This window comes from Zasmidium cellare, assembly GCF_010093935.1.
Source record: "Zasmidium cellare ATCC 36951 unplaced genomic scaffold M409scaffold_37, whole genome shotgun sequence".
NCBI lineage: Eukaryota > Fungi > Ascomycota > Dothideomycetes > Mycosphaerellales > Mycosphaerellaceae > Zasmidium > Zasmidium cellare.
The window spans coordinates 269,343-296,765 of NW_022986981.1; the positions used below are offsets into that span (position 1 = coordinate 269,343).

At 54.4% G+C, this 27,423-nt stretch overlaps 14 protein-coding genes across 14 annotated transcripts; 6 read left to right on the forward strand and 8 right to left on the reverse strand.

The window, feature by feature from the left end:
- Positions 1 to 393: 393 nt before the first annotated feature.
- On the reverse strand, positions 394 to 1,030 carry M409DRAFT_27524 (uncharacterized protein; the record flags this gene model as incomplete). The annotated part of the gene is made up of 4 exons (XM_033808609.1): positions 394 to 473; positions 536 to 608; positions 671 to 865; positions 917 to 1,030. The coding sequence occupies 4 exons, from the start codon at positions 1,028 to 1,030 to the stop codon at positions 394 to 396; spliced, it is 462 nt and encodes a 153-aa protein (XP_033663030.1).
- A 366-nt stretch (positions 1,031 to 1,396) lies between these two features.
- Positions 1,397 to 2,369, reverse strand: M409DRAFT_27525 (uncharacterized protein; the record flags this gene model as incomplete). Its single annotated transcript, XM_033808610.1, has 2 exons — positions 1,397 to 2,247; positions 2,297 to 2,369. 2 exons carry the CDS (start codon positions 2,367 to 2,369, stop codon positions 1,397 to 1,399), a joined length of 924 nt encoding a protein of 307 aa, XP_033663031.1.
- A 497-nt stretch (positions 2,370 to 2,866) lies between these two features.
- M409DRAFT_27526 (uncharacterized protein) lies at positions 2,867 to 3,310 on the reverse strand (the record flags this gene model as incomplete). Its single annotated transcript, XM_033808611.1, has 2 exons — positions 2,867 to 3,175; positions 3,263 to 3,310. The coding sequence occupies 2 exons, from the start codon at positions 3,308 to 3,310 to the stop codon at positions 2,867 to 2,869; spliced, it is 357 nt and encodes a 118-aa protein (XP_033663032.1).
- Positions 3,311 to 3,522: 212 nt separating this feature from the next.
- M409DRAFT_69354 (uncharacterized protein) lies at positions 3,523 to 4,218 on the forward strand (the record flags this gene model as incomplete). Its single annotated transcript, XM_033818251.1, has 2 exons — positions 3,523 to 4,083; positions 4,135 to 4,218. 2 exons carry the CDS (start codon positions 3,523 to 3,525, stop codon positions 4,216 to 4,218), a joined length of 645 nt encoding a protein of 214 aa, XP_033663033.1.
- Positions 4,219 to 4,755: 537 nt separating this feature from the next.
- M409DRAFT_69355 (uncharacterized protein) lies at positions 4,756 to 6,970 on the reverse strand (the record flags this gene model as incomplete). The annotated part of the gene is made up of 5 exons (XM_033818252.1): positions 4,756 to 5,024; positions 5,070 to 6,324; positions 6,540 to 6,702; positions 6,757 to 6,811; positions 6,862 to 6,970. 5 exons carry the CDS (start codon positions 6,968 to 6,970, stop codon positions 4,756 to 4,758), a joined length of 1,851 nt encoding a protein of 616 aa, XP_033663034.1.
- A 1,113-nt stretch (positions 6,971 to 8,083) lies between these two features.
- Positions 8,084 to 9,643, forward strand: M409DRAFT_58585 (uncharacterized protein; the record flags this gene model as incomplete). Its single annotated transcript, XM_033813946.1, has 1 exon — positions 8,084 to 9,643. One exon carries the CDS (start codon positions 8,084 to 8,086, stop codon positions 9,641 to 9,643), a length of 1,560 nt encoding a protein of 519 aa, XP_033663035.1.
- Positions 9,644 to 10,623: 980 nt separating this feature from the next.
- On the reverse strand, positions 10,624 to 12,183 carry M409DRAFT_27530 (uncharacterized protein; the record flags this gene model as incomplete). Its single annotated transcript, XM_033808612.1, has 1 exon — positions 10,624 to 12,183. The coding sequence occupies one exon, from the start codon at positions 12,181 to 12,183 to the stop codon at positions 10,624 to 10,626; it is 1,560 nt and encodes a 519-aa protein (XP_033663036.1).
- A 1,291-nt stretch (positions 12,184 to 13,474) lies between these two features.
- On the forward strand, positions 13,475 to 14,164 carry M409DRAFT_69358 (uncharacterized protein; the record flags this gene model as incomplete). The annotated part of the gene is made up of 1 exon (XM_033818253.1): positions 13,475 to 14,164. One exon carries the CDS (start codon positions 13,475 to 13,477, stop codon positions 14,162 to 14,164), a length of 690 nt encoding a protein of 229 aa, XP_033663037.1.
- A 68-nt stretch (positions 14,165 to 14,232) lies between these two features.
- Positions 14,233 to 15,559, reverse strand: M409DRAFT_69359 (uncharacterized protein; the record flags this gene model as incomplete). Its single annotated transcript, XM_033818254.1, has 3 exons — positions 14,233 to 14,309; positions 14,412 to 14,788; positions 14,838 to 15,559. The coding sequence occupies 3 exons, from the start codon at positions 15,557 to 15,559 to the stop codon at positions 14,233 to 14,235; spliced, it is 1,176 nt and encodes a 391-aa protein (XP_033663038.1).
- A 399-nt stretch (positions 15,560 to 15,958) lies between these two features.
- Positions 15,959 to 17,685, forward strand: M409DRAFT_69360 (uncharacterized protein; the record flags this gene model as incomplete). Its single annotated transcript, XM_033818255.1, has 3 exons — positions 15,959 to 16,156; positions 16,211 to 17,463; positions 17,514 to 17,685. The coding sequence occupies 3 exons, from the start codon at positions 15,959 to 15,961 to the stop codon at positions 17,683 to 17,685; spliced, it is 1,623 nt and encodes a 540-aa protein (XP_033663039.1).
- Positions 17,686 to 18,341: 656 nt separating this feature from the next.
- Positions 18,342 to 19,466, forward strand: M409DRAFT_27534 (uncharacterized protein; the record flags this gene model as incomplete). The annotated part of the gene is made up of 2 exons (XM_033808613.1): positions 18,342 to 19,252; positions 19,352 to 19,466. The coding sequence occupies 2 exons, from the start codon at positions 18,342 to 18,344 to the stop codon at positions 19,464 to 19,466; spliced, it is 1,026 nt and encodes a 341-aa protein (XP_033663040.1).
- A 33-nt stretch (positions 19,467 to 19,499) lies between these two features.
- M409DRAFT_58590 (uncharacterized protein) lies at positions 19,500 to 20,588 on the reverse strand (the record flags this gene model as incomplete). Its single annotated transcript, XM_033813947.1, has 1 exon — positions 19,500 to 20,588. One exon carries the CDS (start codon positions 20,586 to 20,588, stop codon positions 19,500 to 19,502), a length of 1,089 nt encoding a protein of 362 aa, XP_033663041.1.
- Positions 20,589 to 20,951: 363 nt separating this feature from the next.
- On the forward strand, positions 20,952 to 21,969 carry M409DRAFT_69362 (uncharacterized protein; the record flags this gene model as incomplete). Its single annotated transcript, XM_033818256.1, has 2 exons — positions 20,952 to 21,173; positions 21,229 to 21,969. The coding sequence occupies 2 exons, from the start codon at positions 20,952 to 20,954 to the stop codon at positions 21,967 to 21,969; spliced, it is 963 nt and encodes a 320-aa protein (XP_033663042.1).
- A 680-nt stretch (positions 21,970 to 22,649) lies between these two features.
- M409DRAFT_27537 (uncharacterized protein) lies at positions 22,650 to 26,328 on the reverse strand (the record flags this gene model as incomplete). The annotated part of the gene is made up of 4 exons (XM_033808614.1): positions 22,650 to 22,928; positions 22,988 to 25,953; positions 26,010 to 26,197; positions 26,255 to 26,328. The coding sequence occupies 4 exons, from the start codon at positions 26,326 to 26,328 to the stop codon at positions 22,650 to 22,652; spliced, it is 3,507 nt and encodes a 1,168-aa protein (XP_033663043.1).
- Positions 26,329 to 27,423: the final 1,095 nt, after the last annotated feature.

Here is a 27,423-nt window from a genome sequence, read left to right on the forward strand (position 1 = left end):
AACGCAAAACAAGAAGACCTAATACTCGGTGTATTAGGTCGAAGACAGAAAATCCTATTTTTCATGTCTTACTTTTTTCCGCCGTTTATTCGCTTCGATTCGGTCGGTCGGTTCGTTCGTTCGTTCGATTCGGTCGTAAATTCGCAGTCCTCTCATCATGCAGTCGTGTAGCCGCCCGGACTCGAACCCTCGTCCTCCCCCATCCCATATTCCTCCCTCCAAATCCCAAATCCGACCACCTGTGCCACTCCACCCATTCCTCCAAATCCACCACTCCGCCACATCGCCGAACCAATTCGACGAGGAGCATAGTTTGGACAAACCTATAAACTGTTGAGTTGTTCTGCCGGAGTTCTTCCTCGTCAAGTTCTCGCCGCGCATTGCCTCGCCTGCTCAATGCCTCTGCGTGACATTGACCGTACGCCTCCTGTCAACCCCATCGACATCACCGCAAGTAAACGTGAGGTAATTCGCTATCCACAATAATCAGCATCAAACCACAAGCCAATTATAAGTTCAAGATATCACCACTTACGTCCACGCAACTTAAACGGCATATACCTCGTCGGATAGCAATCTTCAGGAGGCGGATACTTGCACTCCTTATACTATCCCCCACCCGCGTCAGCACACCAATTTCACACAACACAAAGTACCCTTATCGACCTACAAGACAATCCGTATCCTGCCCAATCTGCACACAACAGCGCGACCCCTCCGAATAGCGGAAACTACCAGGCATCGGCTCCGCGGGCTCTGAGCACTCGTCCGTCGTAGCGCCTGCGTCGGTCAGATGTTCGCAGTTGTGGCCGGGTTCGCCGGCTTGGAGACACCAGGACGTGTCGGTGGAGGAGCCGGAGTAGGACTTTAGTGAGGTTAGCTGGAAAAGTTTGCTTGTGTGGTAGAGGGAACGTACCCAGCTGCTGAAGTCGGGGTTGTGGTCGCAATTCTCGCCCGAGTAGAAGGTGATGTCCCAGGCGGAGACGAAGGGGGAGATGAAGAGGAGGGAGAGGGTGATGAGGTGATGCATTGTGTGAACGGGATTTATTGTCGTTGTTAAAAGGTCGAACGTGTCGATATCGAATGTGAGGGAAGAGTTCTTGGTTTTTTCGATGGTGTTCGAGGCCAGAGCAGAGTGGAGATCTATACCAATGGTAAGCAGAAATAGGAAACAATTGCTTCGTCGAGTCCGCCTTTACTGACATCAACGACTGAGCATCATTCCAAAATGCGATATTGGCAGGTGATGGGACTTGTGACGCAATGAAGTGAGCATCTTTCGATCGAGTGGTCATTTCGTCTCCACGCTGGCTTTCTAATGAAATATCAACGTCTTGCCTTGCCACAAGATCATGTATCTCACATGAGCTCGGATGGCATGAGAGGCCTCTTGGACTCAAACATCCAGATTCTCCTTCATGATATCCCTCACGGCCTTCGCCGCCATCCTCTTCCTCTGCGCCTCCGGTAACCCTTCACTCTGCTCCTTAACAGCCATCAACTTCCCCATCATCCGATTCAAATCCTCCACCTGCTCAGCCTGTTGCTGTGTCGACGACGAACTTATAAAATCCTCCGCAGCAGGATCAAACTCGTCCTCATCGTCCTCTCGATTCAGCGCAGCCTTCATCCCGAACAACTCAGCCGTCATTTCAGCCTCTTCCCTTCCAAAACCACCCATCTCATCGTCATCGTCAATATCGAAGTCCAAGTCGTCCAGATCGAGCTCGTCGTCCTCGTCTCCAGCAGCACCCCACTCGTTCGCCTCAAGAGCCTCCTTCAACCGCTCAAATCCAACCTTCTCCCCGAATTCATTCTTTCCTGTAGCACCGTATCGGATGTACTCGAATCCATACTCCATGCACTTATCCTCCTGTTCCTCCTGCACTGTCTTTCCACCCTTTTCGGGCTTGCCCTTTGGCTTAGCCACAGCCAAAAACACAACCTCACTTCCAAACGTCCCATGCCTCTCCACGACCTCTTGAATCCCCTTCATGGCACTCTCCACATCCTCACTAATTGTCCCATCTTTCGGTGTTTCAAAGCAAAAGATCCAAGCTCCGACTGCATCGACCACTTCTTTGGCTTCATCTTTGAGGAATTCGGTCTTCCACGACTCAATGTCTGGTACTTCGTCGACCCAAATGGGCACTTTGGCGGTATAGTATTGCGTCTGGACGTCCCATTCGTGTGTGAGGCCGGCGGTTGAGCCGTTAATGTCGGGTGATGGGGCGGTGCCTGTCAGGTCTTTGGAGTGTTAGCTTTCGAGGAAGTTGCAGGGAATGGCGAAGTGTACCTTTGACGATGTCGAGCGCACCGGCTTCCCGGGTGCCTAAGAGCAGGATTCTTCTCGAATGTTTGATATCCATCGCGACGATGGCTTGGTCGTGAGGTTCTACATGTTTGGTGTGTGGTGGAGAAAAGGATTCGAGACGAGGTGAGGTTTCGCGGAGCATAGCGTGCGGCGGCATCACGTGAAAGCAAAGCACTTTTTATATATTAGACACCGGAAACGTGAAGAAGGCCATGCCTGAAATAATTGAACGACTTTTGAAGCTTTTCGATTTCATGTCATCTGTGTCATTCATACAGGCAGCCTTTGGAAGCACTGGCTGCACCACACTCCATGCCCATTCCGACTATCTGCTGCCTCGTGGTATGTGCCGCTCTTCTCGAGGTCTGTCAGAAAGAGCCCTCGCTGTCTTCGCAGTGCTTGTAGAGCGAAAGCGTTTGCCAAAGCACGCTCCAACTACCGCAGCTCAGCAGCATGTGTCCAGCATCGGGCCTTCAATCCAAGCACACTGTTTTCTTTCGCCTGTTCGCCCACGTTGTAACTTGTCCTCATGCCTTCTCAGCCATCAACACCTTATCCACGTCCACCCCGTCCCGGCCCCGGCCCCCTCGCGCGATTCACCGTCGCCCGTCCTCTCGCCAAACCCACACCCCGTCCCCGACTCGCCTTCGACCGAAACATGGGCGCATTCCTCAACATATCCGGCACAATAAACAAGCGCACGTGGGAGCCACGGATGTAGACGCGGTCGAGGTGCGTGACGCGGCCGTCGCGCTGCGTGACGTTGATGTTCTCAAGCTGGACGTTCATGTTGTCTTCGGCTTCGATGAGCTTGCCGCGGTAGGTCTGGCCGGAGTCGATTTCGACGGTCACTTGGTGGCCCTAGGGAGAAGGAGGGGTGGTTAGCTGGGGACATGGGAGAGAGGTGTAAGTGCTTGGTTGGTTTGCGCGGTGTGGTGGGAGACTTACTGTTGCCTCGTTGAGGAGTTTGATCGGGATGCCGATCGTGGAGGTCATGTTGGCGGTGGTGGGGTCGCGAGTATTGCGACTGTGTTTTGCGCCGACGAGTGTTGGTATATGTCACTGTAAATTCGAGGTCGCAACTGCTTCACTTCACCTCAAGATGGACGAAATTTTAGCGCGGCGGGAGCTTCCGTCCGCAGCTACAAAGACGACTTCGCCTTTCACATGCAAGCCCAACTCCATCTCCTTAGTAAGATCATATCCAGATGAACATCTCCGGCACCTTCAACATCCTCCGTCTCCTCACAAACCCCTCCCTCTGCCTCCCCCACCACACAATCTCCACATTCGACCAACTCCCCATCCCCCTTTCCCACGCCTTCACCAAACGAAATGGCTCAGAAAAGACCAAGAACCCCGACATTAGAGCCATAGTCCTCGACAAAGACAACTGCTTCTCCATCCCCAAACAAAACGAAATCTATCCAGCCTACGCCTCAAAATTCGACGACCTCAAAAAGGCCTATCCGGGCCCCAAACTCCTTATAGTCTCCAACTCCAGCGGCACCTCCTCTGATCCCAGCCATATCGAAGCCGAGCTCCTCGAACGGAACACCGACGTGCATGTCCTGCGCCACGCGACGAAGAAACCCGGCTGCCACGCGGAAATCATGGAATTCTTTCGATCGAGGCCGGAGACTGGCGTGACGGAGGCCAGTCAGGTGGCGGTCGTGGGGGATCGGTTGTTTACGGATGTCATGATGGCGAACATGATGGGAAGTTATGGGGTGTGGGTCAAGGATGGGGTTGTGCCGGATCATGGGCTGGCATGTTGTTGATCTTCAGTTTAGAGGACTGCTTGCTGATTCGTTCTACAGCTCTCGCGTGTTGAGAAGGGGTGCTCGAGTTTTTTGCTACGGCGGGGATATGTGCCTCCTGAACCACGAAGCGATTTTGAATGAATGAGAGAATTGGATGACATGAAATGAGTCGATCGCCGCCATAGCAAGATCTGGATGGAACCGATCTGGTCGCTACACCTGCGCCGAACCTCCTCACGGGCAAGGCTACTTCCGTGTTTCCGAGACTGCACTCATAGCAGGCGGAAGTCTTCGCACCTAGGTGCTGACCTGTGGAAGAGCAGCGGATGCCCCAATCAATGGATGTATTATATGATCACGATGCCGTGGCTGACGGGAGTCAGTAGACTCACACCAGTGTACGATAAGCCAGTCAAGGAATTGAGGAGGTCAAATTTGTACTCTATCATTGCATTGCATTCTCTCATTTCCATTGCTACCTTCATGTGTTTTCTCATCCGTGCATCAACTGCCTCTCCTGATTTCCAACGCTTGCCTCGTACATCCTGTGTTGCTCTTGTTGTATCAACCACTGCCTCACAAAGTCGTGTGCAGCTCATCTGTTCATCACTCATCCTTCGCACAGTGCACAGCGCACAGATCGTATATTCCTGCGTTCAATCGCTTCCATACCCCAGCCTAACGTCGGCTTGGATTCGACGCTTTGCTGATCTCCGCCCACGCAGCTTCGAAGCCTCGCTTGACTTCCTTGTAGCTCGTGATGAAGAGACTCTGCTCATCTCGACTGACAAGCTGGATCTTCTCGTCGATTCCGGCGTCCAGTTTGTTGAGACAAGTGACGATATGACCTAGATCCAGAACAGGTCGACCATCCTGATCAACTTGATGGAAGACATAGTCCCGGAATAGTTTCAAATAGTAGCGTTCACCGGTCTCGGACCATGCTGCTGATGGCTGATTGAGTGCCGCTGGGGTATTCGCGGTTGGCGTACTGCCAGTGTCTGGTCGCTCAAGAATGACATTGAGCTTAGTCAGTAGTCGCACCAGACGTCCATTCTCGAGCTCGCGCATCAAGTCAGATGTAAGTTCGTCTTCAAGGTGAAGGGCGCTGTCAAAGGCCGATACAACCTTGTCCGCAATGTTGTTCAGCAAGGTGTGAATGTTGTACTCCGTCGACGTCGCTGACTGTTCTATCGGTTGGACGCCATCCTGTGGCAATGGCGGCGGTGCAACGAGCCACGCTATGCATGATCTCAGCCGCTCGCTGTATGACCGGCTAACAAGTTCCAGTGATTTGGGTGTATTTTGATGTGCTGTTGGGTTCCTCGCGGCAATGCCTAAGACCAAGCGCCCAAGGTCCTGAAGGTCGGCACGTTGGAGCTCAGGCAACGGCCTTCGCTGCTCGTACTGGATGATATCAAACACTCCACATCCGTTCAGTCGAAGACGATTCTTGGACGTCAGAAGCACCTTTGACGGTATCACGGTCTGCGCTGCGACGCCACCCTCGTGGATGGTTTTCAGTGCGCTTGCAAGCTGCACGATGTAGCCCCATAGATCGTTCTCAGGGGTTACTTGAGCGCCAATTCGGTGCGTATGCCTGCCCACTGCAAAGTGCTTGTCGGTCAAGGTTTGTGATCGTGGGTGGTAGTCGGTCACGAGAATTAGCGAGCTGTCCCCAAACCATCTTCCCGTAAATGCGTCGTAGACTCGGACCATGCTCGCATTTGTAATACGCTTCCAAGAATTGATGGTTCTGATCGCAGCTTCACTGCTGAGACGAAATCCTTCGATCCGTCTCAGAGCGTAGGTATGACCGTCACGGCTTGAGGTAGCTTTGTAGATCCAGCTTTGATATCCAAAAGTGGAAGCGCCTTTGGTATTGTTCGTGTCCAAAGCTACCAAAGAGTGGAAGTACTCCACGGCTTGGGGTAATGCACTGTTGGCATACGTCTGCAATGTTGCTTCTGACTTTCTCTGAAGCTCTTCTCGAAGATTGTCTGGGATGAAGAAGTCCGCCGTACTGCGTTGATATGCCATCAAGTTCTCTCGTCTTGGGCCGATCGATGCGTATAGGTGGTAATTGAGGGGATGCTTAAAGCTGGATGCATCTTGAAAGAATGGCTGATTGCCCACGTTGGATGCTTGCTGGACATATGGGTTTATTTGCGTTTGTGATGCGTCTAGACCGGTGATATTCTGCTGTGCGAGAAAGGGGTGGTCGAACGCATTGATCTGCTGAGACAACTGGGGTTGCTGTGTCTCCAACTAATCGTCGCTGAGCTTTGACATCTACACTGTTCCTTCTAAACATACCTGTGGTGAGGTCAGAAACGACTGGCCAGGCACAAACTCCTGGAACTGTGCTTGCTGAAAAGCCTGTTGTGGGATGAAATCCCCTGAGGGCTCTTTCGAATGTGATGGTGCCGCTGGCGTTACCGAACCTGACGGATAGTCAGTACCGACTTGATGGAAAAGTTGTCATGCCGCTTGCCTGAACCACGTGGGGTGAAGGTCGCCGCAGCGACTGTCTTTGGCGAAATGCCAACCTTGGCTGGCTGTACTGTCGCATTTTTGGGCGTTGGCGTGAACGCGGGCGAATCGACATTGAGGGATCTCTTGGAGCTTTCGTTGTTCAGTAACGTCTGCGTTGGGGGAAGAAGACTTGCGTGTACTGACGCGTTGAGTCCGTTAGGAGCCATGGACGTGAAATCATGGTTGTAATGGCAGGTCCCTAACACTCGTCAACTCACGTCCACCATCAATGGCGAAGCAACTCGGTACCTTCTTGCAGCTTTCTACACTGCGGGCCGTTGCGGCATAAGATTGTGCTCATTGGAGGCCGATTCTCAAAACGATTTGGCCTCCCTGATACCCTTGGAGCGCTGGCCATATCATCACCGACGGTCGTCGCACCTTTCGCTGCCGCTCCTGAATCCTTGTCAGGACTTGAACTCGAACATCTGGTCTCTGCAACAATATTCTCGTTAAACAACGGCGTGACTGAATCTGAGCGAGCGTGGATCTCAAAGTTCGGCACGGCGGCAGGGGTGTTTGGCTTGCTAGGCAAATCGGGTTTGGCAGTGTCAGACTGGCAGTTCGTCGATATCCTCAAGACGGGCTCTGGCGATGGGGTGGTTAGTGATGCTGAGACCGACGGGGGCGCTGAGGCCTGCTCAGAAGAGCCAGCTGCTTGCGCGGCTTCTCGTTCTCGGCTTTCGTGCAGCTTTTGCAATTCGGCGGCGCACAGTGGTGTGTCTAGATATGGCACACGTGGTCGATATTCGGAGACGGTTCGCCGATCCGAGCCTGACAGCGAATGTTGAGAGGAAGTAATCGGGTTGCTTGCGGTTCTTAAAGGAGCGCTGTCCGTCGTACGGACCTGGTCAGCGTCTGTTGAGTCATGAAAATTGAACGGCTTCCATTTGGTCTTGTTCGACTTGGACGGCATGGCGACGGCTCGTGCCCATGGGGCAAAGCAGATTCCACGATATCCACAGAGGCGATGTCCAAGACCAAACTTCTGGCCCAGCGAGGGGTCTTACCGATCTCCGGCGTATACAGTGCGATGTAGAGCAGGCGCGTGCCGGCAACAAAAGGCAGTCACGAATCGAAGGGCGTCAGCAGGTGATCGTCTTGAAGCTGAAGTGGTCCGGTGCGCTGTTCCATTCTCTGCCGCTGCCTCTGCTGAAATCGATGCCCGCCGACTTCGCCCACGCAACCGAAAGCAGCAAGCGTCAAGCTCAGCGATGCAAAATCGCCATCCAAAAAGCAGAAGACCCAGGCTTCGCGATGCGCGTTGATGAATGTAGCATACATTGTGAGAGAGGCCGCGAGCCATTGAGTGGGCCCGTGTGTCCCGTTCCCGGCGCTAGTGACGGATAGGGCTGTGCTTAAATCGGACAGCTTTAAGACCACCGTCACATGCATCCTCCACTTGAACGACACATACCTATTTCGCCATTTCTCGAGCGGGTGTCTGGAGCGTCTGGATCTGGCACCAACCATGACGTCGCCTTCAACAGATCTGTCGGCCTTGACTGAGGAGCAGCAGCTAGCCCTGCAACAGTTCACATCGGTGACGGACCAGGACCTCGAGGCCGCAGTACCGCTTCTGCAGAAGTGCCAGTGGAACGCACAGATCGCCATCACCCGATTCTTCGATGGCGATGCAGAGACTGTCGACCCCGTCGCCGAGGCTGCGCGAGCACCACCGCCCGAACAAAATGCGCGCAGAACAGAGACGTTGATGGATGGGATACCCGCGAGGTCGTCGAGTTCGAGAAATCGACCAGCAGGCCTCGAAGCCGCGCCTCGAGTGGTCCCAACCCCCGAGAACCAAATCACACAACCGCTACCGTTCCCTTTCTCGATAATACTCCTACCTTTCAACCTCACCTATGCAATCTTCCAGAGGGTGTTCGGAGCAGTGGGTTATCTCTTTCCCTTTCTACCCAGACTACTGGCTCGCTTTTGGTCAGGGAGAGCTTCGAGACCCTCAAGAGATTCTTCAAGACGACCGCTGGGACCTAGCGACACAGCAGCACGCTTCATCAGAGAATTCGAGGAGGAGTATGGGGTTACACATGGGACGCTGCCGTTCTACGAAGGAGGATACGCACAAGCGTTTGACATTGCTAAGCGCGATCTCAAGTATCTCCTTGTGGTTCTTCTATCCCCCGAGCACGATGACAACGCTCTCTTTGTAAGAGAAACGCTACTTGCTCCAGAGTTCACCACGTTCGTCAACAACCCAACCAACAACATTCTCCTCTGGGCAGGCACCGTCCAAGATGCCGAAGCCTACCAAGTCAGCAACGCTCTCAATGTCACACGCTTTCCATACGCTACCCTGATCGTCCACACCCCTTCTGTATCTTCGACCGCGATGTCGAAGATCGCCACCTCATCGGGCCCAGTCGCCGCACAAGACCTCCTTACGAAGCTACAAACCGCAATTCAGACACAGAGCGCAGAGCTTGAGAGAGTGCGGCGGCAGAGGCAAGAGCAGCAAGCGACCAGAAACCTACGACAGGAGCAAGAGAGCGCATACGAGCGATCGCTAGCACAAGACAGGGAGAAAGCACGGAAGAGGAAAGAAGAAGAAGGCGCAAAGGAGAAGGCGGAGAAGGAGGAGCGGGAAAAGGCAGAGCGCAAAGCAGACGAAGCTCGAAAGCTGACGCAGTGGAGAAGATGGAGAGCACAGAGCATACCAGCAGAGCCCGGTGCTGATGTTAAAGATGCAGTACGAATGAGCCTTCGCATGCCATCAGGAGAGCGGGTGATACGCAAGTTCCGACCGGACGCAGATCTGGAAGAACTCTACGCTTTTGTGGAGTGCTACGACTACCTCGAGGACGAATCCGAGAAGCAGGTGCAGGAACCTGCAGCGTTCGGACATGTGTACAAATTCCAGCTGGTATCGCCCATGCCGAGGGAAGTGTACGATTTGGACAAGGAAGGCAGCATACGTGACAGGATTGGGCGGAGCGGCAACCTCATTGTCGAGAAGATCGTTGGAGAAGACGATGAAGATGAAGATGAGGCGGAAGACGAAGAGTCATGAATTGTAAATGTAGGAACATGTCACGAAATGAGATAGATCAACTGGCTTCGAGGAGAGCTTGGGAATGAACCAAATGCATAGCGATATGCACAAAGAGCTGGAATCCACCCATTCATCTCACGCAGATCTTCAAACACCTTATCGATCTCTTACATTATTCGTGACGATGGGTACATACAACGAGAACAACAACTATCTTCCCACAACTCTCCACATCATCACATCACCAACAAAATATCTACCTTCGTTACTAGAGATAGAGATAGAAACAGAAATTCGTTGAGTTCCCCACGACTGGGGCAGAGCTCCCTGATCCATCCATCACCCATCATCAATCAGCCTTTCCGTCCCAACCCAACGGGAGAGCTTTATCTGACCACGTCGACGTCAACGACACGCCTCACAGTAAGTGGTCAGGGACGACTACTCAACGGAATCCTGTCTTTGCTGACTCGTTTGGTGGGTGGGGTGAGGTGAGGTGATAAGGAAAGGATAGATAGATATCTTGTCCACTCACCTCGAAGTCTTTTTCTTCTGCTTCGAGTCTTCACATATGTACGTCTTGCTTTCACTCTCGAAGTTGAGTTGATGTTCTCATCGTCAATGAAAGAGGTTTCTGAATGGAATGGCAGTCTTGAAAACTTTCTTCGTTTGTCTCGAAAAGATCACATGCACATCTTGGAACTCACACACACAAGCATCCATCCAACTTCTTCGCTTCAAAAGACTTGTTGACAAGGAAGGAATTCTCAACGCCGTCAAATACACGCACAGATGCCAGACACCACGGGGGATATCCTCCAAGAAAAAACGCCCTCCCAAATCATATCCATATCCGACTCCAGCTCTTGAAGAAAGGACTCGCTAAATGACAGGAAATATGCAAAACTCCATCTCTCGCTGTTTCGAGGGAAAACCCGCTAAATGCCGAAAAAAGACGCCATGTCAGAACACAAAAGACAAAGGAGAAAGGCTCGAGATCACGACTGATCGTCAATCTCAGTCCGCTGGAATCTCGAAAGAAACCCGTCAACCGCCGTCTCATTGTCATTAACACCAGCATCTGACTCCGTCCTAACTAGTGGACTCTGTGGACTCACGCTCCCTTTCTTTCGGCCACCACCGAGGACATGCGCGGATAATTCATCGATACTGCCTTTGAACCATCCCGTCTGAGGATCGAAATGCGGCGAGGGCGGATAACCCACCCAATTCCCCTCTTCGAGTTCATCGAACTCGTCTTGGGAGGTTTGCGAGTCTGCGCCGGGTGGGTTGCCAAAGCGGAATTCATACACTTCGGAGCGCGCGCCGTCGGATTCTGAGTCAGATGTGGTGCCGTCGAGTTGGTAGAAAGAGTTGTCTTCGCCGTCGGAGCCTGGGAAGCCGGATACCACGTAGTCGTCCTCGAGGTCTTCGTCTTCGGTTGTGGTGTCGTCTCCTCGGGCGGTTTGTTCGGCGCGACCGATAGCAATGCGGTGGTTGATTTCGCGGAGTTCCTCTTTTAGCCGGCCTTTCACGAAGGAGCTCTGTGCGGTCTCAATCTGAAGTTCGAGAGACGTCGCAGTTCCAATCAGGCGTTCGATTTCTGCATCTTCGACCTGAGCCCCGGGTGAAGTCGATGCGCCCGATGAAGGAGGCTCGTATTCTGGTGAAAGGACATCCTCAAACACATGTCGAAATTCCCTCGCGAAACTGCCATCTGGAATGGAAAATATGATCTCATCGATACCCTCCCACTGCTCCGCGTTCGGTCTCCGTTGACGAGCGCTCCCAACAATCACTTTGCGCCACAGCTTCGCGACCTCCTTCACAGGATGTCTGTAAGAGCCGCCGCAGCCCCATGCCCCGAGAATGAGCTGCTTCGTGCCCTTCAACTGCGCCATTCGAAGAACTGCCTTCATCTTTCGTACCATAATATCGCGATCGCGATCGCAGTAACTAACACCGCACGAACAGCTCGCCTCGCGCTCGTCATGTCGACCGCGGTTCTCGGGGTGTTTTGGAACTCCGGCTGAAATGACATTGACAAAGTATCGCTCACGCTTGGGAAGATCGATCGCGTTCGTGTCGCGGAAAACGAGAACATCAGGCGTAAAAATACCACCGATGTCGGGTAAGGCGTAGAAATCGTCGTGCAATGAAGGAAAGAGTGTCGTTCGGGCGCAGATGAACGCTTCTTGGTCATTACCACCGGTCAAAAAGGCGCCTCCTGGTCGGTTCAACGAAGCCGCGTTATGGATCGTTACATTGGGTTTGAAGTCATCGTTTCTGCGACCATCTGCGGTTCGTTTCGCGCCATACGGCTTTTCTGATACGTTTGAAGCAGTGCTCAACGGATCTTGCGTCGTCACGCGAATCGTCAAATCAGGTCTGTATATGGGCGCCGAAGGTCCAGTTGGAGTCTTGATCACAGGCTGAGGATCGACAACAAGGTCGGCCTGCGAAATGCCATGCTTGGCCTTCGGACTAGACCTCAATATCTCGGGTATGGCTCTGTGGACCGTGGCTCGTGCCCTCAACTCGCGCTCTGCTCTTGTCATGACTATGCTCGTATCGTGTTTCCAGCGGTAATATCGTTAACGGTCGGGGTGGAGTAGAGCGTCGCGACGGGATGGGGCCCGGTGGTGAATAAGATGAAAGAGAGTGGCCACGGCGACGTCAGAAGAAGGGATGACAGGTAGGAGAGACGACGGTCGAGGCTTGGCCGGGGACAGCACGTCGTTGCATGTGAAAGACCGACAACGCCGTGAGTTCGGGCAGTCAGCCAATGCGACGTCTCGTGCGCGGCCCAGCTGCGAGAAGCCGATTACGCAGGGCGGCAGTGGGATGGGAAGAAAGGGTGGTGCAGAGTATAGGGAGGGTAGAGTGTAGCGGAGCTGGGACTGGATCACGCGGCAGCAAGGTCGCCGGCAGGGTATACAAACCTACATTGGGCGAGCGAGCGAGGCGTGATGAGAGGATGCGTCAAACATCAGGTGGGCGGCGGGCGATGGCTCCTCCTCCTCACGGCAGCATGTGAAAGCGCACAGTCCCGTCTCCACAGCTGCAGCTCCCACGAATAGCAATCGCTTCCGCCGCACAAAGAAAACAGCCCGCAGCCCTCTTCCCTTGCCGCCCCTAATGCCCGAGCTGGCAATGACCCGGTGCGCCTCGTCAGCCTCGAATGGTTTGATCACATTCTGCGACAGCGGAGTCCTGCGTCTGCGTCTGCGTCTTTCACATGTCGACTGTGTTCGCGACGGGCGACGGTGATGACGGCGTCGACCAGAAAATAGTTCAGTGGCGCCCGACCGGACGCCGGAGAGCGCGCGCGAAAGCCGATTGAATTGGAGATCGGGTGCTGCGCCGTTATGATTGGAATGCAACTGTTTGTCCGCTTGCAAATTGGCGGTTTCTCAACGACTTGTGAGCGAGAACAGATTCTCGACATGTGAAAGCCGCAGTTCGCATGTGAAGATTGAGCGTCTCCGTCTTCGTCGAGGATGGATGGATGGGTCGAGGCCAGATCGTGTTCTCGCTGATGCCGGCATGCATCACATGAACTCATTCCCGATCGCGCCAAGTGCGTGCTGACCGGACCAGACTGCTCCTGGCCGCACACGTGCAACAGGACATCCTCAGCGATGCGACATGAGAACGAGAGTAGTTGTATGAAGCGTGAAAGATGATGGACTTGTGGTAGGAAACTGTTTGATAGATCTATTTGCTTGATGACCTGGAAAGCTTAAACCGCGTCTTGGCGCTGTCAACTTCCAGCTTGACGGCATGTGATGTTGTGAACTGCCAATCCCACCAACACTACCACACCGCACTCTCCATCTCCATGAGACAATGCCAGGCATGAGCGGTCCGCCTCCAGTTCCTCAGCAAGAGGCCAACCACGCGCCAATTCCCCAAGCCAAACCATTCGTGTCATCACTGCGATACCCCTCCAGCAGAAAGACCATCTACGACCGCAACCTCAACCGAACGAAGACCACCGAGATCTCGCTCGCCTCCTTTTCATACCTCTTCAACAGCCTCATCACCTACCACCATGCCAAGTCCGGCTCCGTCAGCGAGATCGAGACCAGGCTCAATCGTGCGGGATATCCTATAGGCATCAAAATGCTCGACTTGCTGCTTTATCGCCAACCTTCACGAACGGCCGCACGACCGACACGAATGCTCGATTTGCTACAGTTCATTCATGGGACCTTATGGCGAGCACTGTTCAACCGGAGCGCAAGTGCGTTGGAGCAGAGCAATACGAAGAAGAACGAGTACATGATTATCGACAATGAGCCACTGGTCAACACATTCATAAGCATACCAAAGGAAATGAGCCAGCTCAACTGCGCTGCGTTCATTGCTGGCATCATTGAGGGCATGTGTGATGCTGCGGGCTTCAGTACCGATGGAGTTACGGCACATTGGGCTGGAGAGGGCGACGAGATGTGGCCGGGCAAGACCATCTTCTTGCTGAGGTTCAAGGACAGCGTGGTGGAGAGGGAAGAAGCAATCAAAGCGGGGGGAGGTTAAAAGCGGGAGATCGCTGAAGAAACATGCGCACAACAGAGAGTCCCACGCAGAGACTGGTGGATATGGGTCTATCGAACTACACCGATTGGAGCTGCAAAAGGTGTTGCTGCTCGTATCCACGTACCGAGCTCCGCATCATCCTCGTCTGCGTCGAGTGCAGGCGCTTTGCCAAAGTCCTCTCTTGAGAACCGCTCCATAGTGACATCGGCGACGAATCCTGGACTCGGAGCTCGCACCTCAACACCACCTTGGCCTGCCACACTGAGCTGGCTGGCGTGGAAAACGTCTTCCCAATCACACACGAACTCTTCATCCTCTGCTTTAAGCACATCGCGGCCAAGCCGTTGGGTCCAAGGTCCAGGATGCATACAGCACCACATCACGACATCCTTCCGAACCAGGCGCTTCTCCAGTGCGGTGACGAAATGGTTCCACGGTTCGCTGTGAAGGATATGCGTCACCCACATACAACAGGCTTCTTTCTCGGTATCCTCCCCAGGACGGACACTTATAGCTTCGAGTAAAGCTTTGACCAGCGCCATCGCGAAGCGGTGATGCTCACGATTGATGAACTTGAGGAGGTCGTCCCAGATGACGAAAGCGCCTTCAAGAGAAGCACCAAGCCTGCAGAACGTTAGCTCTTTATAGAGGAAGATTACTGGTCTTAACGTACTCTCTTTTTGACGGGCTTAGCAGCCTGTCTTCGACCAGTACGCTGGCGAAAGCCTCCATCTTCGCACTACTTTTCCCAAACAAAGCCACCGACGCCCGCACAGTCGACTGAATATTCGAGAAGTCATCCCTAAGTTTCCGTGACTGAACAGCCTCTCGCCTCCGACTCCTGAATCCCCTCAAAATCTGCCTCGCATCCGCCTTCACCTTCGCCATAGAAGCGGCAATCATCTCCCCACTCTCAGGCTCCTCCAGCCGACTCCAATAAACCGTCCACAACCACTGCAACCCATCATCCACCGCCTTGACCAACCTCTGCACAGCCGGCAGCTCCTCATGCGTAGCCTCATGCCTCAGCGCCACAAACTCCACCGGCATCCCAATCTGCTTCGCAATATCCAGCATACTGCTCGGCTCCAGCGAACGCTCCTTGTTCCGTCCAATGTCACAGAATCCGGTCACGAAGCGCGTGAAAGCGGCGCTGTAGACGGCGCGGACGCTGAACATGGAGTTTGAGGGGTTGGAGTGGTGGAGAATTGCGTCGATTAAGAGGGCTGTGGATTCTACGGCGTGAGGGAGGTTGCCTCGGAGTTTCCAGGCCATGACTCTGTCGACGGCATGGCGGCGTTGGTCTGGTGTTGATGGGTTGGTGCCGTAGAGTTGGGAGCGGACTTGGAGGAGGTCGTGTTGGGAGCGCCAGGGCGTGATTGTGTATTTCGACATAGTCCAGATGTTCGCGATCACGTGGAAGTTCTTCTTGAATCGGATTTAGATCCAGTCCAGGGATGTTGGTGAATGTATTCTTTGTCAGCGCATTGGTGATCCAGAGGACGTGACGCGAGGCCTCTGCTGCCGTAAGAGTCTCCTAAGCCGATGATTCTTCTTCCAAGATCGGCGCCGGACCAGTCGCCTCCAGAAAATATGTTACAATGCACGCGAAACAAGAACGAAGAGTTCAACTCTGCATGAATAATTTCTTAGACACCACGCGCTAGATCGGCGAGGTGCATAATCGATTGCTGCCCGCCGTCACAATCCTTGTCTCTTCACCCCACTTCGACGTTGTGACGCGAACGGACGGCCCATAGTTTCGAGTCCGAGTCCCCAAAATAATACTAAACCATGGCGTCCACGCCTCCCCGAACCAACGGCGTCACAGGCCTTCTCAAGAACGTCAAGAATAAATTGACCGGGTCGCACGAGACGGATTCTTCGACGACGACGACTATGACTTCGGAAGAGAGGAGGCATCTCAATGCCGAGACGGGTGTGGATGTTGATCAGTTTGAGAAGGCTTTTATACAACATCACCACTACGAGGTAGGAGGAACGGAGTATGGATGGGAGAAGAAGAGGCGCTGATACCGTGGCAAGGATGATGGCAGTATGTTACACTCGAGCGACTCGGAAGGCATTTCGGAACAACTCGAGGTTGTGTTCGAGCGGCAAGATGCTCAGAGGAGGAGGGCGTCTTTAGTACCGGACTCTGCTCGACGGCCACATTCGAGCCGGAAGAGGACCGCGTGTTTCGTGCATTCGTTACTGGAAGAGAAGGCGAAGGCTGGGCAGATGAAAGTCAAGGATGAGGGGCTACATAAACCTGCCGACAAGGAGACTGAACACCCTCAAGATGGACAACATACCCAGTCGAGGCTGTTGACGAAGAAGCAACTGTCTGATATGGCGTTCGGAATTCGCGAGTTGAGCAAGAAGCTGGGGCATGTCAGGTTGTTGCTTAAAGTTCGGAACGTCTTCCTCCTTACGAAAGCACACGATCAGACGCTCATCAGGAAAACGAGAGATGTTGCCGAGTGGCTCTTGCAACAGAAGAATGCCGAGGGGAAGCAATACAACGTCTGGGTGGAGGACACGATGCAAAACAGCAAGTCCTTCGATGCACCTGGGTTAATAGCCCAGGACCAGTCCTACAAGGAACGATTAAAGTACTGGAACAACGAGCTTTGCGCCAGGAAACCACACACATTCGAGATATGTCTTGCTCTTGGAGGAGATGGAACCGTCCTGTATGCATCATGGCTGTTCCAACGGATTGTGCCTCCGGTCATGTCCTTTGCACTGGGATCTTTGGGTTTCCTCACCAAATTCGACTTCGAAAAGCACCCTCAAATCCTCCAACGAGCCTTCAACGAAGGAGTTACTGTCTCCCTTCGCCTACGATTCGAAGCGACGATCATGCGGACAGTACATCGACAAGACCACGAAGAGCAGTGTTCGAGAGACTTGATCGACGAGCTCATCGGCCATGCCAGTGACGATGCAACGACACACCGTCCGGACGGCAGCCACAACATCTTGAACGATATCGTAATGGATAGAGGACCTTGTCCGACGATGACGAGCATCGAGGTGTTTGGAGATGATGAGCACTTCACCACTGTGCAAGCAGATGGTATCTGCGTGGCGACACCAACTGGATCAACCGCGTACAACCTCGCCGCTGGTGGCAGTTTGTGTCATCCTGATAACCCTGTTATACTCGTCACTGCGATTGCGCCGCATACGCTCAGCTTCAGGCCGATCATTCTGCCCGACACGATTGTGCTTCGCATTGGCGTTCCCTACGATGCTAGAGCCAGCTGCTGGGCAAGCTTTGATGGGAAGGAGAGGTAAGACAATGCATGCCATCTCCATGTCTCAACTGCTAATCTGCTCATAGGTCTGAACTCCGACCAGGCGACTACGTAACCATCTCAGCCAGCAGATTCCCCTTCCCGAGTGTCCTACCTTTAGACCGCCGCAACGAAGACTGGGTCGAGAGCATTTCGCGAACCCTCAACTGGAACAACCGGCAGCGGCAAAAGGCCTTCACAGAGGAGAAGAAGTCATGATTACACGCATAACCTCACGAGCCCTGATCAAGCAATATATTGAATAGATACGATGAAACGATGTTCACGAACGAGGCTGTGCACATGCAGCCTACCTAGAAAGACGGGAATCCAGACCACTGATGCTGACCAAGGACGGTGTCATCCACGTAACGCAGCGAACATCGGAAACACGACATGAAGCATCAATCATGAGAAAAAAAGGCTTTTCCAAGGTTTTTCTTCATCGCCCCAGGTGTCACGCGAGAGGAAAAGACCGTTTCGGCCACGTTCCGTCTGCAACTCTCTCAGCCTCAACCGCGAAATCCTTCGCGTACCACTGGCTCCACGCTCCCCTTCAGCTTTCCTGATTCGGTCCAGACACTAGTCCCTATAATTTCTCTCTTCACCGGAACCATCCTAGCTGGTGTTCCGCTGGGTGGTGACCTGACCTTCAATCCTTCGTTTGTAAATATAAAATTGCAGGAACCACGCGCGTGTGAGTCTTTGCCGCCGAGGTGATAGGAAGGGAGTACGTCCCATTCTTCTTTGTTTGAGAAGTATTTATTGAGAACTTCCCCTTCGTTTTTTCTACGCGCCTGTTCTCCTTCCACCACCACACTCTCTCACATAGCACCACAGCTTCACCAAGCAACACCAACGTCCATCCGCTCAAGATGAAGTACGCCACCACCGCGACCCTCCTCGCGACCATCGCGCTCACAACCGCGCAATCCCCCTCCTCAGTCGAGCCCTCTCCATACTCCAGCCCCGCCGAAGAAGCCTGCAACCCCTCCAACTCCAGCGGCCTGCCCGACTTCAACGCCCCCTGCAACGCCGTCATAGCCATCGAATACCAATGCATCTACGGCCCCGACTACCTCACCGCCGCCCAAAGCAGCGGCCCCTACAACCGTCTCCGAAGACGCCAATCCTCCTCCTCAGACGACGACTCCGATGACTCAGACGACGACTCCCTCCCCGAGCAAAACAACTCCACCCAACGCACCTGCATCTGCGAATCGCAATTCTTCGCCCAAGTCCAAGGCTGCGCCAACTGCTACTCTGCACACGGCAGCCCGCAGGGCATCGACGACGGGCTCTCCGACGCCAGCGCCCTCGCGTCCCTCTCCTCGGCGTACTGCGCCGCGTCCGCGACCCCGACGCTCGGGCTCGCGGACTACCTCTTCGACTGGGCGGATAGCTACAACGCCAGCCATCCCGCGACGGCGACCGCCACGGCCAGCACGATGAGCGATGCGATTGGGAATAGGACGGATGTGAGTTTGTATTTCACGCCGAGCGTTACGGGCACCGCGGCGTGGCTCATCGCGGAGGCGACGAGCGGTGCGTCGAGTGGCATGGGGAGTTTCGCGAGTGAGAATACGAGTGGGGGGATGATTGTGCCGACGGCGAGTGCGAATAATGCTGCGGCGGCGAGCGGTGCGCAGACGACGGGTGGGGCTAGTGGAAGTGGTGCGAGTGGTGCGAGTGGTAGTGGAGCGTCGGCGACGAGCTCGGCTGGTGGTGCGGTTGTGACGGCGGCGGGCGTGGGGATGCTGGGTCTCGCTGGGCTGGTGGCTATGTTGTGAGGGAATGAGACGTGTGTATGAATACCTTAGCGAGGAGTCTTGTGGGTAGTTCAGATTCAGAATCCACTGTATTTCATGCTCATTGAGCTTGGTAGAAGTGCTGTGGTCCATTTTCTTTCGACTGTCTTTCAAGAACCCTTCCTTCTAATTGAACATCCATCCTATGCGCCTCCAGCACCTCGCTTGAACGCACACCCAAATAAGATCTAATCACCCCTGAATCTTCTTTTCCTGTCCAACTTTCTACGCCATGTCCAGGTCTGGAAGCCACATCATCATGTCCTTGTCCGCGCTCGCAATCAGATTGTGTCGGGGGTTGTACGCCACCACCTTGGCTGGCCTCTGACTAGGTAGATCGGTCGTAGGTTCCAGCACTTTATCGGTGGTTGGAGTTGCTTCACAATCCCACACTAGAAGCCCATTCAGCGTCCCGTTTCCTCCAATAACGTATCTCCCGTCAGGCGAGAAACTGGCCGAGCTTTGGAAGTATGAAGGCGTTGTGTTGTCCGAGCTGCGCGGGAGCTCATCGCCAGGCGCGTAATGGGATCGATCGGCGCCGCTGGGTCGGGAGAGGTAGTGCGTGAAGTCGCCAGTAAAGGCATCGAGCAGGAAGTGTCCAGGGCCATTGGTCGTGATGAGCAAGTACTTGCCATTATTGCTAAACTCCATCCCCGTCCACCCTTCACCAGGTCTCTGGCCCCGAGACTTGAAGCGGTCCTCGAAGAGCGCACAATCGAAGTTCGCAAACGGCGGCTTGTCGTAATGTCGTAGATCGTACAGGCAGACCATCTGCGCGGGAGGACTGGCAATTGCAATTACGCTGGCGCTCGCGTCATACGCAGTGAACCATGGCGAATGGAAGTTGAGCGAGCCTTGTGCGTTTGCGGATCGGCAGTCCCAGAGCTTGAGTGTGTTGTCCATGCTGGAGCTCAGAAACATATCCGTGCTGGGACTGAGCGCCAAGCTCGTGACTCTGTCGGTGTGGCCTCTGAAATATCGCAGGAAGCTGTTGTCATGCATGGACAGGTATCGAATGCCATCGTCGAGCTTCGTGGAGGCGTAGATGATGGAGGTACTGTGGTGGGTGAAGCGGGCGAGGGCGCTGCCGTATTTCTGCGATTTCAGCTCTTTGGCATATGCGCCGGCCTTGGTGTTGAAGAGCTGGATGGTGTCGTCGGTGCGGGAGAGGAGCAGGAACTCGCCGCTGTCGTCGAAGTCGATGGACGTGTACTGCACGCCCGGCGGATTCTTGAACAGCTTCGTGGGGCGGAAGGTCGAGATGATGTCCTGCACGCGCGCGGTGGGCGGTGCTGACGGTGGCTCAGGCGCCATTCTGGAGGCGAGGTGAATGTGAAGGCGCAGTGTTTGTAGCGAGAAGCGAAGTTGAAGCCAGACACGCACGCGATCGCGGTGGAGCGCGGAGAAGAGAAGCTTGTCTTCTGACGCAGGGTTGCAGCTGCCGAACTCGGCGAATGAATGAGGTGAATTCCGTTTAACCTTTCCACTGCATACCACACTCGGTGCTTATTCAGAGAACCGACACGCCTGGTCGTCTTCGCTTACCGTCGTCAGCCCTGATAACCGACATATACACAAGGCCGTATGACACTGCGATAACATATAAAGGACCGAGGGCATTGAGGAAAGCGGAGACCGGGAGGCTGGGACGATAGAGCAGCAGCAGCAAGAGCAGACATGTCGACTACACTGGGCTCCTTCATAGCAGGCGGCATAGCAGCATGCGGCGCCGTCACCGTCACACACTCCTTCGAGACCGTCAAGATCCGATTACAACTGCAAGGAGAGCTGCAAGCAAAACGAGATGCGCCGCGGTTATACAAGGGCGTGCTGCACGGGGTGAAGGTCATCTACACGAATGAAGGCCTCAAGGGACTGCTGCGCGGTCTCAGTTGTGCCGTACGTCAATCCCACAAACCACGCGATCGAGCACATACTAATAATGACATCCCAGTACATCTACCAAATGACCCTCAATGGCTGCCGTCTCGGCTTCTACGACCCCATCCGCACCACCCTCAACTCCCTCTACCTCACGCGCTCCCCACTCCACGGCCGCGAAGCGAACATAAAAGCCTACCAATCCCTCCCCATCAACATCTTCTCCGGCGCCTCCTCCGGAATCCTCGGAGCCTTCCTAGGCTCACCCTTCTTCCTCGTCAAGACCCGTCTCCAATCCTTCTCCCCCTTCCTCCCCGTAGGGACACAACATCAATACCGCAACGCGTGGGACGGGCTACGGCAGATCTACGGCGCGGAGGGCATCAAAGGCCTGTGGAGAGGCGTAGGCCCCGCGATGGTACGGACGGGATTCGGATCCTCGGTGCAACTCCCGACATACTTCTTCGCGAAACGACTACTCCAACGGAACTTCAACATGCAGGACGGCGCGCCGCTGCACCTCATGTCCTCGACCGCGTCAGGCGTCGTCGTCTGTATCTTCATGCACCCGCCGGACACTGTCATGAGCCGGATGTACAACCAGACCGGAAACCTCTACTCGGGAGCTTTCGACTGCTTATACCGGACCGTGAAGACTGAGGGGATCCTAGCGGTGTATAAGGGTTTCTTCGCGCATTTGGCCAGGATATTGCCGCATACGATCTTGACGCTGAGTTTGGCGGAGCAGACGAATAAGCTCATGAGGAGGTTTGAGGATCGGGTATTGAGCAAGGAGGTTAAGGAGAAGCTGTAGGAATTGGAAATGGCAAGGCGAATTGGTGTAGAGAAAGACTTTGGAATGCGATCATCCTCGCGAGCAGGCTTAGAGGCGATGCACAATTGTACATATCAAGCGCCGTTGCGGCTGGAGAATGGACCGTGGGCCCACAAGGGCTGCGATGTACAATGCCAGTTGAATAGACAGCAAGAAAGAAGACAGGAAATACGGCTCAAGCCCAAGCTTCTCGAACATTCAAACATTCTGATACATTTCAATCTTTCCAAATTCCTACTTCAATTCAAACCAACCCCTCAGTAACACAATACAAAGGATTCTTCTTCTTCTTCTTCTTCTTCTTCTTCTTCTTCTTCTTCTTCTTCTTCTTCTTCTTCTTCTTCTTTCATTTCGTTTCCCAACGTATCCTGGTTCTTGTGTCTCTCCTTCTGCTGCTAGTCCAGTGCTGCGACCTATATACAAAGCAATGAGAAAACAAGAAAACACGAGCAGTTCAGATTCGATGTGGTATCCAGCGATAACGCTATCACGCTGTGTCGAGAGAGAGAGAGGTAGGAAATACAGTAGGTAGAGCCGATCGGCGCAGCTCGTCTGTCCGTGGTATGAAAAAGAAAGAGTGTTGTGTGTCGTTTATGTTGTTCGTTCGGCTGGGCGTGAGGCTTGGTATATTTCAGGTCGAGTCGAGAGAGTAATTACGATTACGCCGCCCAAGCCCTCCAATACGTCTTGAGGAGATGCAGCACCTGCCGCTGCGTCATGGCATCCTCGCAGGCGGCCTGTAGGGTGGTGCCGTCGTGGAACTCCATCACGACCGAATAGGGGAGTTCCTGGCTATCCGGATCCGGCGCGTAAGGGGGTTTGAAGTCGGTGAGGGCGAACTTCTTCAGGGCGACGCCTTTGTGGATGTCCATGGCTTGGGCGATGGCGAACTGGAGGAAGCCCGAGTCGTTGATTGTGACGATGCGGCGTTTCCAGAGCTGTGTGAGGGTTGTTGTTAGGTTGGGTTGAGTCAGGATTGGGGGTTTGTGGTACTTACCAGCGAGTCAGGGAACTGCACGTTCAGATCGCCCACCACGACTGCGGGTGGCGTGTCCTTCTCCGCAGTTACACTGATTCGTTGACTGGGTTTGTTGCCGCCGTCGCTGCTGGCGAGACTCGTGGTGCTGTTGGACTGTGCGGTGCTCTTCCTCTTCGACGCGCCGAAGGGGATGGTGCTCATGCGCTTGAAGAAACGACTCGTTCGGCCGCCCTCCTTAGGAGCGACGTTCTCGTCATTCGATGCGAGCGACATTTGCGATTGATTCCTGCTGCTTGACGGCGGTGGGGGGAAGTCGTCTAGAGCTGGCGATGAGGCTTGTCTGTGCCTGCCAAATCGACTTGCCGAATGCATGGTTCTGAACTCGCCAGAGTTGCGAGACATTGGAGACAGCGTGTGCGCTGACTCCATCGACTGCACAGACTGAGTCCTTGACGTGTTGAGCGACGGTGGCTCGCCAGTCGTTGGTGTCGTTGCAGTAGACTCTCGCTGACGGTTCATGATGAGCTCTGAGTGTTGCAGAGGCCCAACGTCGGATTCGGACTCGTCTATCACGCTTGGACGTACGATGCGAGCTGTGACAGAAACGGAATTCTTGTTCGTTGCAGGATCATGCTGAATGCTCCAGCTAGGGGCAACCACAGAGGCGGAAGGATGTGACGTGGGCATCTGGCTTGCACGGTTGCTGCTATGTCTCCTGAAAGAAGTCGGACGTTTAGCGGAAGCCTTTCGCTCTTTCGCCTCCTGGTAGCCGCCTGGTGAAGTTTCTGGAGTCAAAGGCCGCGATTGCATGCTGCTGTATCCTGCAGCTTCGAGTGCTTGGATGCGCTTCGAAATGCCCGAAGAGACGTTCCTCGCCAGACCAGTAACGGGATCGTACTTCTCTGGTGGTGGCGTGGGTGAAAGGGCGGGAACTGCACTCTCAGGAGAAGGTCGGTCATCGACAGATCTCTCAGCTCCAGCTGTGGCCGGTCGTTGGATGTTGACAGAACGCACAGAACCACCATCAGCGCTCGCTTTGCGTGCTATGGGAAGCCCAGGAGTGAGAGGTGACCTTGCCACCATAATTGGTGTTGCCTCCTCGAATGTGGCGTCGTGCAGTTCATCTAGCAGATCATCATCGTCCGACAAAAAGTCATCTGGGTTTCCTGAGGGCACTTCAACCTGCAGAGGCTCTACAAAACCTCGCCTTCGCTTCGCTAGGTCGCTGTCCTGTTGTTTCGGTGATGTTGGTGCGTCATGCAAGTTCTCGCTGTTGGTAGAGAGGTCCTCATCGCCATGGCTTTCGCTTTCGTTATCTCGTTCCTCAGTGTGCTCTGCTCCATTCGAAGTCCTCGGGCGTGATCCATCCTCCATGACGATTGTTGGAACAGCTGCGCTCTCCTCCTTTACATGATCTCGTCTCGAAGGACGTTCTGTGGTCTGGCTCTCAACTGAAGATAGTTCGTCGGCCTGCTGCTCTGAGGACGTAGTCTCGACAATATCTTCCCCTACCTTCGAGCGTTCATCGGTGTCGAGTGGGGAAGCATGTTCCCCTGCTAGAGCATGACTCGCATCTGGTGGGCCTTGTTCCTGCAGGACAGGCATCTGCTCTATGGGAGCTCCGCGATGATCCTCATCTTGACTGTCGTGTTTATCACTTCGTATTTCGATGCCGGAATCGGCTTTGGTTGACTGCGGATGGCTCTCATCGTCGGTAGTGGTTTCCGTTTCTTGTTCCTGGGGTTCTTCAGACCGTGTCTCCTGTGGACTCGACACTCGTGCGTCCGATATCCTCGGAACTTCGGGAGCATCATCTGAGGGTGGCTTCGTCGCCTGTTGCTCCTGGGACTTCCGGAGCTGCTTCTTCCGTAGCTCAATGGCCTTCATCAATCTGAGTTTGTCGGGGGTCATGGTTGATTTGTGAGAGGGTGCCGATTTTACGCTGCCACGCGAAATCGGTCGAGGCTTGTATTCGGGAGTATCAGGAATCGGAGGAGGGACGAAGCCTGTCGGCGCAGTAGGGGCAGGTGCTCGAGGAGCGGATGCAGTCGATACTGACTCCTGGCCAGAAGATTTCGGTCTCGCTGGCTCTTGCTTCTTGATCGCAGGTTTGAAGTTCGCAGGAAGCGCAGAAACCCTTGCCACTGCTGGTCTCTTGGCCTTTTCAGCTGTATTGACAGGCCGCGGGCCCAGCTTCACCTTGGGCTTGAACCATTCGTCATATTTTCTCAGATCATAGGGATCGTCCTCCATGGATGGCTTAGTCGACCGCTCGCCAGCAGTCGCACTTCTTTCCAAAGGAACAACAGTGTCAATTGACGGCTTGCGCAGCTCCTTTTCCGGGGCTTGTGAAGTTTCGTCCTCCAGCACGCTTTGCGCCTCAGCAGATTCTGCAGATTTCGCAGGTTCTGACGCTGTTTGTTGTGGTGCAGCCGTTTGTTCTTGCGGTGCGGAGGGCTCTTGCGCTTCTTGTTCTTTCTCCACCGCTTGTGATTCCTCTCCCGCTTCTTCAGACACTGCAGAAAACGGCGATTCGAGCTCGGTGATGAAAGTATGTCCAGATTCTTCGCGCACAAGATACTGCGACATGGAGGTTTTCAGCGGCGAAGTGGCCCGCTCCACCGGCAGCGCAGATTCACCAGTTGCTTGTGATTCTGTCGACGACGACAGACTGGCCCGTTCCGCTCGCTCCGTCCTCTTCTTCAACTGCTCCAACCTCCTCTCCGTCTTGTTTCTTTGCGCGCTTGCCAGACTGGCACTCGACTTGCTCGCGTCTGCATTCTGCCCCACCGATGCCCCGCCATCTTCACCATCTTCCTGGATCTCATCGAGTCGGCTGAACGAGTGCGAAGGCGAAGCGGTGTGCAGCTGGAACGAGGCCGCGAGGAAGGTGTCGTTGAGGGCATCGGCGGTCGTGATCTCGAGGAGCGTTTCGTAAGGAGAATACCGTTCGAGTACGTCTTGGAAGTGGACTGTCGTTCGCGCTGCTCTCCCATCAGTTTCGTCCCCGCATACACATATACCATTCCCATCTACCAACCTTGAAGTAATCGCGAAGTTCCGTCAGGAATGTATTTGATCAATATCTTCCGCCGCCGATACAGCAACAACCCGTACAGCGGCGACGCCTCTGTGTATCCAATGATCGCATTGCGCGCCTCAGATACGCCATTCTTGCCCCGACCCAGCAGCTCTACGGCGTCCCTCGACGTGTACTTCAACAGAAACCTGTACGACCCTCAGCCATTGCTGTGCGATTGCCACGCCTGTCTACTTGAAACTCACCAGCCGCCGGCGTCCGCGACCGCCGTTTGGTATGCGTTCTGGACATCGGGGTTGTCGAGGCCATTGAGGGACATGGCGTTTGCGCAGGCCGGGCAGAGCGTCCGTTAGCGGTCTACAGGCCTCGGCCGGCCACTGGTTGCTGGGGATTAATATGGTCGCAGGCCGGTCCCATGGGCGCACTGAACATCACACCTGTCGCACGAGGGCCGGTCCCAAGGGATGTCGTTGAATGGGCACAGCACTCGCCAGGTCAGCGCGTGGGTAGCAAGGGAAGTGGACGCGGCAGCAAACTTGCAGGAGAGCAACGTCGCCATCCTGGTGTCGATGTCCCGCCTGCTGCTGGCACTAAACATTGCAGTTAAACTTAGGCTCTGCACTACGACCCTTGACCACATCAATCCTGCTGTTCTCCCGGCGCCGGGGCCAATCGAGGAGCGGTTCTTCGCCGCGCAGTGCTCACCATCCGGCCTGCAACCTGGATGCCACGCCGCTGGGGCCGGTGGCGTCTCTCCCCTTTGCGGCGCTGGCACGAGCACCATCACTCCCGTTCTAGCACGCATCCAGCCGCTCGCCGGCGATCAAACACAAGTGCAAGTCGGCTTCGAAGCCTCCAGCAGGGATGAAATCTTACCTCCTCCTGCTGAGGTATATATTGGATGACAGCGTCGAGACAACTCTTTTTCAAGTCCTGCTAACCTCCTAGTTGCGGCCTTGTCTCCTGCATACAGCTTCCAGCCTCCCTGCATCGCGCGCTGTTCCAGACAGGATCCCCTAACAAAGTTTCGATCCATCGTCTGCCTTCCAGATTCCCGAGACGTCTCGTCCCGGACGTTCGCTCACAACGTGCTTCAAATAAATTGCACAAACCGTCGACGATCGCGTGTCGACGGCGTGGGTTCTGAACGGAGGCTACTGGTGGAGTCATGGGCGCAATCGATGGCGCGTAGAACATGTCGCGGAAGCTTTCATGGGGCCGAACAGCAGTATTGCAAGCAGTATACTGGTCATAGGTGTGGCAGACATCGGTCGACGACCTATCACAGAATCGTTACAAGCGAGTTGTCTTGGGGCGCCGAGATCAACAATCGCCGTGCCGTGCCGTCTTGCGGCGCAATTGAGAATCGTGTTGCTCCCGGTCAGGCCGCCACGGAGATTGAGCCAGATCCCAT